A 13,051-nucleotide genomic window follows, 5' to 3' on the forward strand; every position below is an offset into this window, starting at 1 on the left:
CCAACATGAAAGATCTGTCGCGTACGATAGAACTTCGACCATGATGTATAATTATTAGATTGCGGATATTTATGCAAATTCATATTTTTATGACTATGTACATGTTAGAAAATCGAGCTTAAATGGTTCTATTGTCTAAATATCATAGCAAATGCCCTACTTTCGATGTTTTATATATTTTCACATGCTATATGTACTGTGTCCATTATTGTACCTTTAAATTTGGCATAAGTACATAAAAATCCACAGTCTAGTAATTATGATCTATTATTACACTCATCTGATGTTATCTCGCTTTTGCAACATTTTGTCTTAGCGTTCCATGTCGGATGAATTGAAAGTGATTGCTGCTATTGCAAACAGACAATAAGCGATATCATGAAACGTGAAAGTTTCTTGGCACACGAAATCGCGGAAACAAACGATCGTTTTAATCGTTGTTTGATGAAACCTTCTCTTTGATAAATAATGCGTCCTTGATCCATTTGGGCTTGACAGGTTGTTAAATGTCGTTGAAAGTGGGTTTCATTGAATTTAGACGAAGCCAGAACGAACAACAGACGTCTCACATATATCTAAGTGTGCATAATTCTATCTCCAACGGGCATTGCGTGCAGGCATAAGCCAATAAATTACCAATACATTTTCCTTCCTCCTGTCCTCTGTCATTGTAACGTATATACATATATGCATATAATATTTAACCAGCTGGTGTATGGGTCCGATTTAATCTGTCTGTGTAGTCGTCGAAAAACAGCGAGACTCAAGAAGGAGAAAGGTATTTTTTATTCTTGATAAGCGATGCAATTGTATTGTGTGTGCGTACGTGTGTGTGTACTTATGTAAAGTTGTACCGAACTTTTGAAGTACGTAAAAATGCATGTATTTGCGAAGGGAATATTATATGGCAAGGGAATTAGAACGCGCACGCAAATCGACTCTGAAAATCGTCAGTTTTTCGCCCAACGATATCGATGTCCGAACGCGATGCTCCAAAACATTTCAAATTTTTATCTCATAAGATCGCTACAAACACGAGACAACCTTATTTCAAATGAATCGAGTGTTATTCGACGTTATTTGTCGTTGAAAAGCATGATATGTTTACGTGTATGTTGTTCAATAATATGTATTTAAATAAACATTTACGTGTTTAACGTGAAAAATCATTGCATATATATATGTTCATGTCTGGGAAAATTAAAAATAGAATATTAGTGCCTCGTGAATATTCTATGAGTGTTAGATTAGGTAATATCTTTTTCTGGTCACAGTGCATTGTACTTTTCAATACATTATAATAGAGATATATATATATATATATATATATCTATATGTGTGCATATAATATAATATACATACACATATATACACAATATTAAATTTATTTATTCTCTAGATATCCAGGGTAGAAAAATATTTTGTTAAAGAACACGTATCGATGACTGACTATGTAATAATTTTCGACGGATGAATCAGATCCTACGTTACAAACGAAAAGACTATAATATGGTTGCGTTAATACACACTGACTTTTTATGTAACTCACATATCATCTCTCATTGATAGCTATCATTACAAACAACTTTAATTGATAATTAACATTCAACAGCAGTATATACAAAAACATATTACTTAATACTACTATAATCATATTATCGTATTCGCGTATATGTGAAGATGTGCAATATAAATATAAATAAATAAATAAATATATATATATATTTATATATTTTCATATTTATTTATATTGATATATATATATATATATTTGCATATTTATTTATATTTATATTTCATTCTCAAACAATTACAATTAAATTAACATACTTCAATTTATACGTAATTACGTTGAGATATTTACTTCTCAAAAGACACTAAAATAATAAAACAGTGTCGATTGTCGTCACCGAAGTATTTACCAAATATTCAGCACTTTTCCATAGTAAAATGTGCTAATTATTATTTTCACGTTTTGACGACAAGGTCGCAAATCAGTGTACTAAGCCAAATAAAAAATAACGATTACCAAATTCGCGGCATACAATGATTTGATCTAAATATATGTATGTCCTTGCCGTTGGCTTAAGCGTTATAGATCGTTCACATTATTGTATCACAGTAATCTAAAAGTAGATAAGTCTAGCGTCTTCTGGATTTTGTTCTACTGGACAATATGGACATTTCAATCTGGAAAATAAAATTCAATTTTTATTTATATTCTATTAATGCCTCTTACCTTTTATTATGTTTTTCCTAAGTGGTTTCAATTTATAATTTAACATTCGCCTTGTTATTAAAATACATACTTGTTTGCGTTAGTAAGTTTATTTAACGCATCTCTTGAAATAACGTGTCCACAGACTAATTTCATTGGCGGATTATTCTCTGTACTTTGTTGTCTTAGAATTGGACACGCGAAAACAGAATGATAACGACCGTCTTTGCCGAGGTCTATTTCAATCTGTGGAGGAAAGTATCGGTTAAATAATGCAATATTTGTTTTCCATTTATTTATCCAGTTACTTACAGGTAATTCATCTTTTCCATTCCAAACGGTATTTACTTGCCTTTGTTGCATAACTTGCTTAATGTTCAAAAGCGTTGGTAACGCAGTACAACCCGCATTAATGCTAAAACATAACGTTGCCAGATTTTCTTATCATTTATGCATTTATTTCTACGCGTTTTACGATATCAGAAACGATGAAGAAACATACCACACAGAAAGAGGACTATCTACGCTTAAACCAAATAATGTGCAAGCCTCTCTCGTGAATACATCGTGAATATCTAGCCATAAAGTAGGATCCAATAAATGACTATAAGGAGAGGACTGTATTCCATTTGGTAAATACAATAACGTGCCCATTAATGCCTGCACCTCTTTTCCATGTCGTCCGACGTATTGCGTAAGATTTTGACGAGCATAATTTATTGCTTCAGTTTGTTTGCTAGGTCCTTGTTGAATCAGTCTTATAAAATGTAACCTATGAAGCTTAAACTCAAGAGACGAATTCTACAAATAATGTTTAATGTCAGATATATTTGTATCAAAATAGTGTTATCTGGACAGTGGCAATGGATAATGTTGTACATACTTGTGCTAGAAGTGCTTCTCTATGTCTTTTAGCCCATTCAAGTGCAGGTTCCAGATTTCTTTGCTTTAAGCAATCCAATATATAATTTAATTCTGTGAATGGCTCCTTTGTACCTTCCTCTGTTTTAATTCCAGCTTCCTGTAACAACAGATCCATTGTGTATATAGTTAAAAATTTATATGGTATACACAAGTGTATATATGAATATATTTATATAGACTTACCGCTGCTAATTCTGCTGCAATATCCAACATGCCATGACGGTAAAAGTGCTGACAAATAACTTGATTTAAAAGATGTGATTTTTCTGGACCTGAGAAAACATCTTCTTTGCTTGTACTTGCAAATTCTGCAGTGAAATTTCTATCGATTGCTTTTCCTACTTTTGAAACAGAACCGTGTAAATCTCTGTGCTCTGTGGTTAAACAATGTACAGTTTCACAAACTTTTTTCATCGCCTCTTTTAATATTTGCACTTGTCCTGGGGTTAACTCATGATTGTCTGGTGCTGGTGAACAAAAAATCCAATCCTTTTATGTGGGATATCATATACGTTTAATGATAAATACAAGATTAAAGTGCATTCAAATACTTCGTGAATTAAAACTATGTAGAAATATTATCCAAAAATGTAAGCGAACGAGAGATATCTTGAACAAAGGAAAGTTCTAAATAACCGTTGCAATAAAAGAGGTTAGAACTAGATGGAACAATATAAGAGGAAAATGGATAATATAAATATATTTCAGGTTACATTTTTTGAGATCTACATATTCACATAGGAAAATTGAAATCTTCTTGTCCCATTTCCACTTTCTACTACCACAATTTTTAGAAAATGTTATTTTTTTGTTCATAGATTGTCAACGAACGATGACATTGTAAGTAGCGGGAGAGCTTTCAGTTTACCTTGAGTAAATTCCCTTTTTAAAGATTCAATATGATTTATTAGATCCTGCAGTACTGTCTCTGCCTGCTTGTTTACCACTCCAAATTTTAATAAAATCTTGTCAACTTCACGTTCAACGATATTACACGCCTCCATTATTGTTTTTCTTAGTGATATCACGTCACTGCTTGTCACTTTTGCTTTATACACGAATCACATGTATGTAGATGTATATCTCGCCTACACACATAAGAGCATGTACAAGTAATATAGTTACATACCTTTCGTATTCACGAACGTGACATTGTATACGTGCGCGCGCGCGCGGTTTTTATCTATAGACACATGTAAATTTATTTTCATGTAGGATATCGATTCTCTTATTTATTAGTACAAAATTTGATGAGACAAGGGTCGTGTTAAAAAAATAAAATGAAATAATCACATATAATGAACAAGTAATATGTTACGAATTTCATTTGAACATAAATTGTTTTATTATTGTTGCGCTGTTATTATTATCATTATTATCCCTGTTACATAATATACATCGTCCTTTTCACAGTATGAGATTATACTAAAACAATATTTTACACTAAATGAAAATATACAATTGTCATAAAATATATATATATATATATATATTAATTTAATTTATCAGAATGTTTCCTTTAATACTTGATTTACATTTTTAAAACTTCCGATATACACAAAAGCCTAATTTGTTTCACTTTCATTGCGGTTATTATACAATTCACTAATTACACAAACTTTTAGAAACAGTTTGATATATCCATAATAAATGCATTTTCCTCCTATGATTATTCTACTATTGATTAAATTGGACGTGGCTCTGTAACAAATACATTTGATGCAAGAAAAAATCATGGTTATTAGTCCTATGTAATTTATAGCAAGTATATGTATAATGATATTATTGTAATAAGAAAACATGTTTACCCATTCTCGTGCCATCATAAGAATCGTATTTTTAGGTAATTTTGGTCCGATTAAAGGATTCATTTGAGCCATATAGCAACATAACCAGCTGTAAGAATAAATAATAATTTGCATGGTATTTAATAAAAAAATTCAGTTAAATGCTTCATTTGACATTTGTTAACTTACAATAACCAACATGTAAATGCTGTCAACATAAGCATAACCTGAAGGATCCTGCAAGGAAAGAAGACTCAGGTTATTATTAAACAATCTAGTACTTCACTTTTGTTTTTAACAAAAACAATTTTTAAACATCTAGAATGTTTGCTTAGAATACTTATCAATTGTAATAAAACACGTACCCACGATTAGTACCTCTTGGAACAAAGATTGGTAAGACAATTCCTACTATAGCCCATAATGCCGTAAAAAGTAACAGTGGTATTATTGACGCTCCCATTTTCTTTGTAATAAATAAATTTTTTATGTCTTTTAAAAATGGGCTGAACCCACCGAGCAACCAATTTACTGATGTAAATGGGAGTCACGTGAATATCTCGATTTGCTTTCAACAAATACACACACTAGTTTCACAAACGAGAATAGCGAGATACGATATATCGCATAACCTATTCGATACGATACACGCAGTTCGCGATTGATTGACAATCGAAAAGTTGATTAATATAATCGAAATTAAAGTGGAGTGGAGGCTAATTCAAAAACATTCCTTTATTAATGAAAATTTTACAAATCTTAAAATTCATGAAAAAATTGAAATAGAACATAGATATAAGTAAAATCCCTATTCTTTATCTCCCTCCTCTCATTCTTTTTCATTTCCTCGCTCTGAAAGTATTGTTGATGTGTTTAATAGAAACCACTTTAAGGTAGTATATTTCAACAGCGAATGTTTATATTTTCTAATCGATATACTGAAACTCCAAATTCAATGAAGATCAATGTTCTCCTTCACCAACATAAATCGTAACGGCAACATTTAATCTCCAAATAGTCGTTCTTGTGTTATTTCTGTACTTTTATTCGGATGTTGAGTATCATCGTAACTTTTCGACATATCCACAATTGATGGCCCGTCGCCTCCGCCGATCGTAGAACATTGATCCATTTTACCAGTTGTAATCTCAGATTGCGTTTCGATGCATTCAACCAACGATTCTGTTAAACATCTAACAGACTTTTTATCAGATTTTTCAGCGATCGTATCATGTTGCGTTTTTTCTACATGATGAAACTTCGACGAGGTTGTGCACAGGTTTGTACAGGAAAATACAAATCTTTCTAAAATACCTGAAAGTTTTATTAAACCAATAATTAGTGGTTAATTAAAATTATAACATGCAATAATTCAAAACTGAAATATTTTTGTGCTCACTAACGTTACCTGTTAGATTCATAGTTTCCTCAGACAAACAGATATCATCATGAGAACTAATACTGTCCCTGCTAAACAGATGCTGTCTGATACTAGTCAAACTACGTGGTTTTAACCTAATGTCGGTCAAGGATCGATCAACAGAGTCATTTTTGCGTGGTGTTTTATACATGACCGAACGTTCGGTGCGCATCTCGCGCCCTTTCTTGATATAAGGAATCAAACATGATAAATTCAATTGTGTTTTAGAAATACTATTCGCAGTCTGTATAGATAAGGGTGTTTTGCAACTGCTCACTAGAAAGATGTACCGAATAAAGAGTAACGAAGCATATAGGAAAATTAATGATACACAATATACTATTCTTACCTGTATAAGGAGTTCTTACATAGGCTAAAGGTTTCTGATGATGATTATCATTAGATAATCCATAAATTGTAGATGCCAATTTGCTACTCACGTCTAAGGAAGGAAAGATTCGTATATCGAAATATTATGTGCAATTAATTGGTAATTAAAAATAGAATAACCTACCGTGAATAGTATCACCTTGTCCCTTACTGCTTTTTCCATAACTTATATTCATCAATGTTGTATTATTCATAATAGCAACTAAAGCGGGATGTAATCGTTTTACTACGTTTAAAATTAATTCGCATCTTTTTATCACTCGCAATTGCTGTGGTTCCGTAGCGTTATCCACTAACAGACTTTTCGAGGCAGCATCAGCTTCGAATATTGCTTTAAAATAAAAAAAAAATCGATTACGGGTTTACATATAACCAAATATAAATTAATGATTTCATAATAAATATACTATACTTACCAGCTTTTAATTCTCTAATCATCATTATTGTTTGCCTTTCAATAATGTCGCTTCCAATATCGTTTATGGTGATACTTATTTGGCGGGAGAGCGACAAGGATCGAAGTACAATACTTTGTACTTGCGCTTGAGTAACAGGCTCCCTATTGTCGAGACAATTTGTCATTACGGAAATACGATCCTGAAGATCGTCTAATACTACCTAAAAATAATGATAATGGCGTGGAAATTTTGTACAGATGTATCTTTGATGTGCATAGAATAGACATTGTCATAAAATACCTGACAATAAGCACCCGAATCTATAATTAGATTAATCGCATCGTGCAACTTATTGACTTCCAATTGCCACTGTCCAGTTAACAGTTTTACATTTTCTCGCATTTCTTTACTCTCTGGATGCAAATAAAAAGTGGTAATGGCAGAAATCAACTCTGTTTCCAAAGATTCGAGACTTGCCAAACAGTTTCGTATTTGATTAATCCCTAGATAATACAGCATAAAGAATGGTGAATAACTAACAAGACACAGATGCGAATTTTGTATTAATTAATAGAGTTTGACTTACGATTTTTATCTTTGCAAGAGGCAATAGCAAACAATCCAATTTGCATGGATTTGTCTATAATTTGATCGAAATCCTCTATAGCATTGGATAAATCGTTCTTAGATCGCTTTTTAGCGCTTAATGAATTGCCACAGATTGTAACAAGCTTTCTCAGAGCGTGAAAGGGATCACTGAAAACTTCCATAACAAGATTCAATACCGACACATTAATTTTACGTTCTAATCGATAAAGCGCGTCGCTTAAACTGTTCATGAACAAATTATTCAATGCTGTATCAGATGATTCGGACGTTAATTGGAACTTCAAATTTTCATATTCAGATATAATCGACTGACAGGTTCCGGTTATCGCTTTAAAATTGGAAGGTTTGCAGACTTGTGCAATTGCCATCGCACACGAGAATACATCTTCTATTCGAAGCCATAAGTCTTTGCATTCCAATATTTGATCTTTTTGTGATTTATTTGGAATCTCTGACAAGATATCCAGTACCAAATCCATCCTAAATATAAAATAAATTGATAAAAGAGATATAAAATGCTGTTTCCTTAAAAGCAATTGAATTTATTTAGTTAGATTACCTATAAACAAAATGATTTTTTTGTTCAAATGCTTCATCCTCAGGTAATGAATCTGATATATCCAATATTTCTATTATCATCTTCAAGCAAAAGCAGAGTCTTTCACAGACATATTTCTTGCAATTCTATGCGAATAAAAGCATAAGTATCCTATTAGAGTAAGCTTGTGTGTGCTTTTAAAATGTAGAGATCATAAAACATTTTATTACATAGATTGGTGCATTTAGCCGGTGTTGTTCTTGTACTAATTGTACCAACAGTTTAAATGCTGCACACAACTGACACAAATATAGTTTGATCTTTTCAGCTAACAACTGACACACTAAGCTTTTTTTATATATTTGTAATGGTCCAAGCAATTCCAGAATGGAAGTGCCTAATTCCTGATAATATAATTTAATATAATATAATTAGGATAATTGTAGAAAACAATACAGAATGTCTTGTGTCTGTATCTTTTATACCTTGATGTTCTGAAAATGTTCAATTTCATTGGCTTGACCCATTTCCTTAATATAATCTAGGCATTCTGTCAATCTTTGTTTCAGCGGCAAACATTCCAATTTTTCTAGACCTTCAAGAGTTAATTTAAATTTATCTAACACAGTGGACAAAATTTGAACTGCCATTTCTTTGTCTATGCTTTCAATCTAAAAGGAACTTTTTTATAATGGTTGACAATAAACTAATATGTATAATGTTCTTCGACATACAGACTCATCCATATATTTTAGTGAACAAAATTCTTCTACAATACTAATAATCTTTGATTCCATTTCTTCATAATCACTAATTTCTCCTTTTACCAAGGTATCAAATTTTTCTCCCAAACATTCCAAGTGTTCGAAAAGAGATGAGTTTTTTGATATAGACCCATTTGGAGTAACAGGGTTAGCATTTATTAGTTCTTTCAATTTATTTACCTAAGATAAGATAAGATAAGAATACATTAAAACTTTGCTACTCTTTACAAAATTGAATAATACAGGAATGTTAGAAAACTGCTATATTTTTCTTACTTGTTCCTCCATGGGTATTAATATCCCTTTTATTTGCTTTGTCTTTATAGGCATTTTTAATCTTTTTATTTTTTAAACAATCAACGATGATCGGCCTAATCTCGTAACTCTTGGTTGTTTGTAAACAACATGAAGATAGTAATTAATTGATTTTTAATTTACCACCATAACAAAACAAAAGCATAATCCGTTGATGTTTTGAACTGTTACGGTCTTACCACATTTCATACTGAAAAATGGCACATAACCAATCGCTTAAAATTTTCTTTGAAATTTTTTTACGTACAGTGAGTGTTTAAATGGAATAATTTATCTTTAAACACGTGTGTTTTCATAGAAATTCCAGTGGACCAAGTTTTCTGGAATTGAACAAACAATATATCTTTGTTTTTTGTCTAATTCAAGTTGTCCATACTGACTCCTAGTTTATATGCAAGCATGCATTTGCACGTGTGTGAATTTGAACAAACGTGCCTGGAACACGGTAAGGCACAGTTCGATAATATCGACGGTGGAACAAGTCGTTTACCAGTTACTCAGTATATGACACAACGATTATCTGACAATTGGATATGAAAAAAGTGTAATTTATTAACAAAGTAACTATGTAAGTAACATAACTATGTTATGATTTTGTGTTAGCTTAGACTTTTAAACAAGTACCGATATAGTCTTCGAGAAAAAAGCGCTGTACGTTCACAATAAATCAAATTTCAAATCAAAATATTCTTTCGGAGTGGATTAATCTTTCTAGTATAGGCTCTCTTGTAATCCTTTAGAAAAATTGTAATTATCAATGCATATTTGTAATTTCGTGATATTTTGGAATTATTACAAATCTCAATACATCCAAGTGATAATTTAATAATTCTATTCAGTAAGCTTTCGAATATCAGAAAGGGTTATGTAATTTCATTCTCTCTCGATCGGATAATTAATGATAATTAATTCGTTTTCGTGTTAAGTTGATAAAATTATATTAATGCATGTGTATAAAGAGTTTATCTTCTTTTGCTTTTAAATACGTTTTCGAATTTTATGCTCTTCATATGTAATATAGTATATACAACATGTGCATGTGTCCTCAATAATGGCTTAATACTATTGCATAAACCTCGAATTTCTTATTCATCTACAAGAAATATTATTTTTATTACTGTGATATTATATTTTTTTCGCGTTATGTTAATGTCGTGATATTAATTTGTGGAACTACAAAAGTTTATTTCTAAACAAATTGATTTTTTGTATACTTTTGTATTTTCTTTTCTCCTCTTTGAAAGGGAGAGAATTCCCTATATACATATATGCTTTCATATGTGTATTCATATATGTATTCATTTGGTTCAATTTCGGATTAAAAGAAACAAGCTAAAACTAAGGATTGTTGACATATGAATAAGTTCGCAATTTGCAAAGAAATTGCTTAAATGTCATAATTCTGTTTTGACAGTGTAAATTATACTGGTCAACAAAATGGTGAAGTATTATGAAAGTAATACAATTTACCAATTTAATTGGGATCAAGTAGTACGTGGATTTTGGCAAAGATATCCAAATCCTAATAGGTAGGTATCAAACTCCAAATGCATTTGTGAAATATGTAAAACTATATTATTATTTACTAATAAATATTTAAAAGAAACAGTGTAATTATTTTTTCAGCACCCATGTACTTACAGAAGATACTGTATCAAGGAAGGTTAAAGATGGTATATTACATACCACACGACTTCTGACAAAAACTAACAGAGTACCAAAATGGGGAGAGAGATTTATTAGTAAAAGTGTTGTAAAAATTGTTGAAGAGACCACAGTGGATCCTAAAACAAAAACTTTAACAACATATACAAGAAATTTAGGTTACACTAAAGTCATGGTAATTTGGTATAGCAAGTTTATGGGAGCTGTTTTATTGTGATTACTTGAAAATTAACTTTTATTATGCTTTCCCTGTTTCACAGGCTGTTGTGGAGAAAGTTGTTTATAAGGTGTGTGAAGAAAATCCTAATTGGACAGTTGCAAAAAGATCAGCTTGGATCGACAGCCAAGTATTTGGATTTGGTAGAGCTATTCAAGCATTTGGATTGGATAGATTTAAAAAGAATTGTACTCTGATGTATAACGGGTTTAATTATGTCCTAGCACATATGTTTCCACATACAGCACAGTATATGAATCCAACACTTTCACAAATGGGTTTTGCTCATCTAGTAAGAACAACATACATAATCCAAGCGTCAAAAGGAAAAAATTTATATTTACATGTTTCTTTCATTTTATTTCAGGTCGATGAAGGAGCTGGGGCAAGGACTAGTCTCGCGGAAGATTTTCAACAGTCGTTACAGGGTAGAGCGGAAAAAGTAAAGGACGCAGCTAAAAAGGCAACAGATTTGGCAAAGAAAAAAGCTGGAACGATTTATGCTGCATACCAATCTGAACAGTCGTAAATAAAGCGACATTATTGATGTGAACAACGATTTAAAGTATTTGGGGAACAGAAACAATGAAAATTAAAACAGTTTTGAAATGGAGTCGAAAGATAATTCTTGCAAATCGACCGAGCGAATAGGATGAAATCGTTGGTAATTGTTCAGCATTGTCAATATTCATGTTTATAGTTGATTAAATAGGATTCGTTTGTCGATGAAGCAAGGGAGGTGAAAAGAAATTTTTGTTTGAACCACTTCACTGTAATGATTCTGTATAATATTTTCACGTTGTCATTCCTGTTTACTGCCAACTCATATTTAATTTTTAAGATTCGTTTAAAATATTTTTGTGATAAACGGGACAACATTTTTAAAGATAACAATTACTGACGATTTGCGCGAACGTGGCAATATCGCTATGCGTGTATATCTCACTAAATTCGGAAAGCTGACAAAACCGAGGTCGGAATATTTGTTTTCCGAAAAAATTTCTAAATTTTGTATTGCTTCAAATATACATGCTTTAGTTTGATAACGTGTAAACATGATTAAATACGATAACAAGAGAAAAATGTGTGAGGAAAAGTGTAGATTGTTTTGTAAAATATTAAAATAGTATAAAGAAAATTAGTGAAGAATTCGAACGAATGTATTCATTTTAATAAGAATCGAGCATAATCTTTTTAAATTAGATGGGTGGTTTCTAAAGGAAACATGAGTAACACATATTAGTAATAGCGAGTGCATATTGCACCTAAGTATTAATCATTTTTTACCGGTACGATCCAAACTTCGTCGGTATCTATATAATTATTTTATATTGGTGTCGATGGTTTTCGTACATAATTGTACAATTGCAATTGCACTTAGAACATATTTGTGAAAATTATGTATTTTGTGCACGCTTTTGCGTACACAGCGTAAAATTAAGATGTCTGAATGTATACATATTACATAAATATATAATAAAAGAATTTGTATAAATTCTAGTTACAGATTACGTCATGTTTACGTTGAAAGAAATCCTAATCTGATATTTAGTCGTCATTGTAACTTAGGCAAATATTATGTAAACAGATAAATTGTATATTGTTAAAATATATGAATAAACTACTATCTTATTGAAAACTAAGAAATACAATTTTATACCTCCTTATTTTTGTAATTAATGATTATTAAACGTGATTCGAGATTTTGTCCTGACTTTATTGATTTATGCCGAAAGAGTATCTTTAATATGAAATACTCGTCACTAGCCTTGAATAAATCTCACGGAAAGTGAGATTTCCAAGCTA

At 31.3% G+C, this 13,051-nt stretch overlaps 4 protein-coding genes across 5 annotated transcripts; 1 reads left to right on the forward strand and 3 right to left on the reverse strand.

The window, feature by feature from the left end:
- Positions 1–1,369: 1,369 nt before the first annotated feature.
- Positions 1,370–4,180, reverse strand: LOC122575482 (E3 ubiquitin-protein ligase RMND5A). Its single transcript, XM_043744488.1, has 7 exons — positions 4,011–4,180; positions 3,326–3,609; positions 3,102–3,239; positions 2,721–3,019; positions 2,531–2,633; positions 2,310–2,464; positions 1,370–2,190 (listed from the first exon to the last, which is right to left on the reverse strand). The coding sequence occupies exons 1-7, from the start codon at positions 4,144–4,146 to the stop codon at positions 2,127–2,129; spliced, it is 1,179 nt and encodes a 392-aa protein (XP_043600423.1). The 5' UTR covers positions 4,147–4,180; the 3' UTR covers positions 1,370–2,126.
- A 283-nt stretch (positions 4,181–4,463) lies between these two features.
- On the reverse strand, positions 4,464–5,517 carry LOC122575510 (V-type proton ATPase subunit e-like). The gene is made up of 4 exons (XM_043744542.1): positions 5,295–5,517; positions 5,119–5,166; positions 4,951–5,038; positions 4,464–4,843 (listed from the first exon to the last, which is right to left on the reverse strand). Exons 1-4 carry the CDS (start codon positions 5,390–5,392, stop codon positions 4,820–4,822), a joined length of 258 nt encoding a protein of 85 aa, XP_043600477.1. The 5' UTR covers positions 5,393–5,517; the 3' UTR covers positions 4,464–4,819.
- Positions 5,518–5,643: 126 nt separating this feature from the next.
- Positions 5,644–9,514, reverse strand: LOC122575448. Its single transcript, XM_043744389.1, has 12 exons — positions 9,325–9,514; positions 9,019–9,228; positions 8,770–8,955; positions 8,515–8,688; positions 8,306–8,430; positions 7,724–8,226; positions 7,438–7,640; positions 7,156–7,357; positions 6,864–7,070; positions 6,699–6,791; positions 6,338–6,625; positions 5,644–6,243 (listed from the first exon to the last, which is right to left on the reverse strand). The coding sequence occupies exons 1-12, from the start codon at positions 9,376–9,378 to the stop codon at positions 5,933–5,935; spliced, it is 2,556 nt and encodes an 851-aa protein (XP_043600324.1). The 5' UTR covers positions 9,379–9,514; the 3' UTR covers positions 5,644–5,932.
- A 270-nt stretch (positions 9,515–9,784) lies between these two features.
- LOC122575490 (PRELI domain-containing protein 1, mitochondrial) lies at positions 9,785–12,884 on the forward strand. 2 transcript variants are annotated; one of them, XM_043744504.1, is made up of 5 exons: positions 9,789–9,931; positions 10,778–10,892; positions 10,990–11,203; positions 11,289–11,537; positions 11,613–12,884. In XM_043744504.1, exons 2-5 carry the CDS (start codon positions 10,801–10,803, stop codon positions 11,772–11,774), a joined length of 717 nt encoding a protein of 238 aa, XP_043600439.1. In that variant the 5' UTR covers positions 9,789–9,931; positions 10,778–10,800; the 3' UTR covers positions 11,775–12,884. The 2 variants fall into 2 exon arrangements, with proteins under 2 accessions (XP_043600438.1, XP_043600439.1); XM_043744503.1 differs by having other exon boundaries at positions 9,785–9,931; positions 11,289–12,884.
- The last annotated feature ends 167 nt before the right edge of the window (positions 12,885–13,051 follow it).

Source organism: Bombus pyrosoma, linkage group LG15, assembly GCF_014825855.1.
Source record: "Bombus pyrosoma isolate SC7728 linkage group LG15, ASM1482585v1, whole genome shotgun sequence".
NCBI lineage: Eukaryota > Metazoa > Arthropoda > Insecta > Hymenoptera > Apidae > Bombus > Bombus pyrosoma.